The following is a 6,234-nucleotide window of genomic DNA, read 5'->3' as shown; positions in this document are numbered from 1 at the left end:
AAAGAAGTTTTTTGGTAGCTTGATAGGTATGGCGCTAAATAGGTAAATTAATTTGGGTAGAATTGTCATTTTTATTATGTTAGCTCGTCCTACCCATGAGCAATCAATGGCTTTCCAATTGTTTAAATCCAGTTTTATTTGTTTGGAAAGTGTTTTGTAGTTGTTTTCATATAATTGCTGTGTTTGTTTTGGTAGATAGATTCCTAAGTATTTTATATTGTCTAGGGTTATTTTAAATGGTGTTTCTCTTTCTACTTCTTGCTGCTCTAATCATTAATTGATTTTTAACATGCCATTCATATGCATATACATACATATCATTCTATATCATCAAATTTACATATACATATCATCATATATCATCATATATATCATATTATCATAATCAACTTACTTTTCCACCCTCTTTTTGAGTAAATTCCTTCTATCTTCTCTACTACTGAGAATAATTTTTGAGAATTACAGAAATCCTCTTTCCATGCAGACATTAAAAGAAATGGGGTTTTTTTACCCACTAAATAGAGGTCTTTTAGTAGTGTGGATTTAGGTTTGGATCAGTGATGACCCAAACAGTGGTTCTGGCCTAGTCTATAAGTTTAACACGAAATCTGACTGCGTTTTGATATTCAAATAAACAATGTTTACTTTATAAATAGCAAGATGGATAGAAGACCAGGGTAAAAGGAGTTCCCTAAGCTACCAGATTCTAGCTCCTCCCATTCAGATACTGGTCCACAAGGACCTGCTTGGTCCCAACACTGTTGGGCTACTCTATTTACTCTATCTGCTTAAACCCTTCTAAGTAACTAAAATCTGACTAGCTGATCCAAAATGAGAACAAAGTTCAGATTATAATATTTTAGCTAGAAGCCAACAGGCTTAAGCCAAGAGTGGTCTGGCACAGAATATGGCAAACAGATTTTGTCCAGGTAACTTCTCTTATGCAAATGAAATCTCCAGGAACTGGGTTTTAGGGTCAGGATTAGGTAAAGAGTCTCTGGATTCCTGGTTCTTCTCAGGTAGGTCCAAGCTCAGCCAAAACCCCTGTAACTCATCAAAATGGCCACTGGAAGTTTTTCTTCCCCCACTCTCAGCATCCCAAGGCTCCTCCTTATCCTTCCCTCACATTCTGGAATGCAGCCCCAAATGGTTCTTGTATGTTTTTTTCCCTGAAGTCTTTTGCAAGTTTGCCTTTGTCTATCTTTATTTTAAAAACATAAAAACATTTTTACTTTAAGTCCCTTACTCTTTCTTATTTACCTTTCTGGGCTTCTCTTGTGTCTCATATTTGGCCTTCAATTTTTTTTGTTCAGTTCTAGCTTATTCCTCAGGAATGCTTGGAAATCTTCTATCTTACTGAATGACCTAAAAGAATATACTCAGTTTTGCTGAATAGGTGACTCTGGGTTGTAAACCCTAATCTTTTGCCTTCCTAAATATTCCATGCCTTATGATCCTTTAATGTAGAAGCCGCTAGGTCCTGAGTGATCCTGATTATAGCTCCATGGTATTTGAATGGTTTATTTCTGGCTACTTCGAGTAATTTTTTTTGGCTTGGTGGCTTTTGAATTTAGCTATTACATTCCTGGAAGTTGTCAACTGAGGATTTCTTTCTGGAGGGGATCTGTGAATTCTTTCAATTTCAGTTTTATTTTCTTGTTCAAGGACCTCTTTGATAATTTCTTGTAGTATTCTATCTAAGGTTTTTCTTCATCCTGGCTTTCAGGTAGTCCACTAATTCTCAGATTATCTCTCCTAGATCTGTTTTCTAGGTCAGCTATTTTTTCAATAAGATTTCATGTTTTCCTCTGTTTTTTCATTCCTTTGATTCTGCTTTATTGTTTCTTGATTTCCCCTCAAATCTTTAGTTTTTAGATGGTTAATTCTGATTTTTAAGGCCTGTTTTTCCATTGTCTGTTTTTGGTTCTCCTTTTTCAATTGGCTCATTTCTTCTTGCATCATTTTCATTTCTTCTTGTATCACTTTCCTTTTTTCTTGCATCACTTCCCTCTCTTCTTACATCACTTTCTTTTCTCTTTTCCACTTTTTCTCCACCTCTAATTGGTTTTTGAAGTCTTTTTTAGCTCTTTTAGAATCTGTGTCCAATCTATATTTTTCTTTTGGACTTTGTATATGTTTCCTTTGCTTTCGCCATCCCCTTCTGTGTCTGCACCTTGCTTTTTGTCTCTATAAAAATTCTTTAGAGTTAGGTGCTTTTTTGTTGTTTGCTCATTTTCCCTATCTAATTATAGGTCGGCTCTGTTTTCTGGGAAGTTGGGGTACCCTCTTAAACTTCAGTCCTTCCTTGATGCTATTTTCAGCTTATTTTTCTGGTTTGTTACTAGTTTACCCAATGGTCTGAGTGCTGAGAGCTCTGAGAGCCCCCTCCCTATGCTGCTACACTGGGTAGCTTTGGGCATCACCTGCAACTTGGGCCTGAAGTAGGATCTCTTCAGCCTCTGGTATGGCCACTTCTGCTTCCCAAATTATTTCAACAGACCCAAGGTAGAAAGGTAATTATATATAGTGTAATGCAAGGATGCAACAGAAGCTTTTGCTCTTGCAAGAGTCAACTGTAAACAGCCCTGGCAGTTAAGTCTTAGAATCTTCACAGAAAGTCAGTTGGAACCTGAGGCTTGAAAAGAGTGGAAGTTCCAACTGAGGCTCTGCTTTTGGCTTTGGCTTTGGCCTTGGCCTGTGCTTTTGTCTCTGGGTAATTTGAACCTAGCTGATTTCTCTGGACCTATCCCTGACCTCTCCATATTATACCCCTGTTATCTTTCCTGAATTTCCCCTTGGGCTCTAGGAGGAAGGGTGGTTTTAGTTTTGGTGATTAGACATAGTGGGTTTTAGTTATCTGTAGGCAAGTAGGACATCCTTAAATCAAGCTATCCCTTATTTTTATTGATCTAGTAAATACTTTATTTTAAGGCAGCCAATTCTTCCTGACTGGGAGAGCAGGTTCTCTCTCAGTCTATCCCTCTCCTGAGATCCTTACCCCACCTTTAGCTTTCCCCCTAGCAGCTTTTATAAAACCCTAAATCCCCCTCTCCTTCTGATTAATCCTGATATTAATAAATCCCCTTTGTTACCTACTCAAACCCTCTGGTGAATCATTGTGTCGAAGATTAAGGCAAGGGTTGAAGAGGAAAGGAATTATTTTCATTTATTTCTTGAGGGAACTGCGGGCATCCATCTTGGCAGGAAGTCCTTACCTGGGACTTCCTCCTGTCATCAGTTTCACTGGCAGGGAGGAATCAAGAGGACTCAAGGGACTTTAGAAATGAACAAGATAAGCCCTCTAGGCAGATTTAAGCATTTCTGACTGGCCCAACTCCTTTGTATCTATAGAGATACCTTTCCTCACCTTGAAGGGTTCAGCCTATCTCCCCCAGTATCCTCTGTCTCTAGCCTCTGTGTCAAGCCTGTTCGAGCTACCCTCCTATATACTCCCATTCATTCCCTCACCATCCAGTATACCACCTCATTCATCCCTTCCCAATACTCAGCTACCCCTTTCATTCCTCCTATCACCTCATCACCTTTATCCCTCCTTTTAACTCAGATTTACCCTCTTCTGTATAACAATAGTTATATTTTAAAATGCTCTAAATAACTTCATTAGAGAAATGCAAATCAAAACAATTCTGAGATATCTCACATCTATCAAATTAGCTAAAATGATAAAAGGACAAAATGAAAAATGTTGGAGGGGATATGGAAAAACAGGGACACTAAGACATTGGTTAAAATGGGAACTGATCCAACCATTTTGGAGAACAATCTAGAATTATACTCAGAGTTAGAAAACTGTATATTTTTTGACCCAGTAATATCACTAATACATTTATTTCCTATGATGATCAAGTAAAAAGGAAAAGAAATTAAGAGAGTGAAAGTATTTTTCATTCCATTTTCACAATACTGAAAAACACTTCTTTTCTTCTTAGGAGGGTCTACCCTCTCTTCTCACCTCTCAAGAAAGGAATTAACAAAACAAACAAAAAAAGCCCCCTGATTCCTTGTTCCATCCTATATTCATACCTACAGTGTGCTTCTAGCATGTAATATGTGTTCATTGATGCATTTTTCTATGTTTCTATTATTTTTTCTCTTGTACATTTACTTCCATTGTATTAGCACCATGAACCTATTGTATCATTTGCTAACAGTACTTAATTTGTTAGCAATTTAATTTGTATATTTTGCATAATCTATCCATGTTATCATACCAATGTAACAGTCATTCTGGTAGAACCTAGACTAGCTGCTTTGCAGGGTGGGAGATTAGGGAGGGAGAGGAATACTTAGTCTCCTAAGACTGGAAATTGTATTTCATCCTAGTTTGGGAAAAGAGAAATGATTTCAGGATCAGAAGTAGATGGCACTTTTAGTTTTTTTTAAATAAGAGTTTGAATCTTTAGGAGGGGGAAGAACCAAATATGATTGCAAAATGTGCCAGTATAGACTTTTTCTAAGACTTAGTATAAAAACTTATGGAAAGCATCCAAAATAGATAATGCAAAATCTTCTCAAGATATTAACAGCTTAGTTTTGTGAAACTTCAAATTGACTCTTGTCCCTCAAAACTGACCTTCAGGGAAATCCAGACTGACTTTTGTCCCAGACTGAAAAATAAACTCTCCAGTACTCATTGAATAATTTGTGTAGGATTAGGAGGCACATCCTTTTTATCTTTATTTTAGTTCCTCAATATATATAGGTTAAGTCAAGCCAGCACTTGACAGTTTCTGCCAAGTCGAGATCAATCTAGATCAAAATGTAATGGTGATGTTTAAAAAAAAAACAGAAACAATAGGTAATATTTGTGGTTTCCTAAATCAATATGTATACCACAGGGATCCATTTCTACTTGAGTTTCCTACTATTACTATATAGTATTTAGTGTTGTTTGTCTTTGTTTGGAAGGGCTGATGCTTATACAAAAATCATATTTAAGTTAGGCAGAGTTGCACAGTCATCAGTCTCACTTTCTCTACCCAAGTCATCAATATCTAGTGACAAGACAAAAGTTAGGATGAGTAGCAATGGCCTGAGATATACTGGTTTGCATCTTTGCTACACAGTGCCTGCTTCTGTGGACTTTATAACCTTTCCTGATGCCCCTTCATGAGCAGATAGGGCTCTTTTCCTCTTGAAAATTACTTTGTGGGAGCAGCTGGGTAGTTCAGTACATTGAGAGCCAGGCCTAGAGACGGGAGGTCCAAGGTTCAAATGTGACCTCAGACACTTCCCAGCTGTGTGACCCTGGGCAAGTCACTTAACTTCCATTGCCTAGCCCTTCCTTACCATTCTTCTGCCTTGGAGCCAATACACAGTATTGACTCCATGATGGAAGGTAAGGGTTAAAAAAAAAATTACTTTGTACATACCTTGTATTTACTTTTTTGTATGTATGTTTTTCCTCTAAAGTAAAAAGTAAGCTTCTAGACAAGCTGGGTTGTTTTTTGGGGGATGGGGGAGGGGTAGGGGGAGGAATAAGTGCCTTTGTACCTCCACATCCAGCATGCAAAAGGAAATCATAAATTTGTTGTGCAAAATATAATTAACTTGATGCTCTCTGAGATACTTTCCATCTCTGACCTTTGATTCTGGTCTTTTGACCCATCTCACCTCAAAAAAAGCCCTGGATTTAACCAAGAGATGAGAGGACCTCAGGAAACAGACAAATGCCACCCATCCTTTAACCAATTCTTCACCCTCACTGGTTTTTCTGGTTCGAATCTGAAACTTTCCTAAATCCATCGAGGTGAAGCAAAACCAGCGTCATTCCCTCTGGCTTTGGGAACTCAAGATACTTTCCTGCACTAGCTCCACGCTTTCCTTGGGGTCTGAAGAGCCATACACACCTAGATATCTGGCAAAGGTGGGTGGGGACAAGAAAGGGGCCGGTCTAGGACCAAACTCTGACGTCCCATTCCTCCCCATCTCTGTGGTAGACCCCAGCCAAAAGTTATATCAAAGACCCACAGCCAAAGACGTGGGGAAGGTGAGAAGAGGAATATCATGTTGGCGCCTCCTCTCTCTCAGTAACCCGCCCCCCAGCCCCTCCAGGGCTCTCTCCTGCATGAGGTAGGCACACTCTTTCCGGCCCTGCCCCTATCATTTCCGGCTCGGCACGCTCCTCTTTTCTTATTCGCTCGCTTTGAAACGGCTGATTGGCCCGGCGGTTTGCTGCAGCTAAGGTGGTAAGAGTGACTGGAAGCTGTTGTC

At 38.9% G+C, this 6,234-nt stretch overlaps 1 protein-coding gene across 1 annotated transcript in view; it reads left to right on the top strand.

Annotated features, from left to right (window-relative positions):
* LOC123233424 (disintegrin and metalloproteinase domain-containing protein 18-like) overlaps positions 1 to 2,445 on the top strand; it is a 160,329-nt gene extending 157,884 nt beyond the window's left edge. The window contains exon 21 of the mRNA XM_044659537.1: positions 2,346 to 2,445. Coding sequence (XP_044515472.1) covers positions 2,346 to 2,445 — 100 coding nt within the window. The remainder of the gene's footprint in view (positions 1 to 2,345) is intronic.
* Positions 2,446 to 6,234: the final 3,789 nt, after the last annotated feature.

This window comes from Gracilinanus agilis, chromosome 2, assembly GCF_016433145.1.
Source record: "Gracilinanus agilis isolate LMUSP501 chromosome 2, AgileGrace, whole genome shotgun sequence".
Lineage (NCBI taxonomy): Eukaryota > Metazoa > Chordata > Mammalia > Didelphimorphia > Didelphidae > Gracilinanus > Gracilinanus agilis.
The sequence above is the reverse complement of the archived record's forward strand: the minus strand, read 5'-3'. Positions and strand labels throughout refer to the sequence as shown.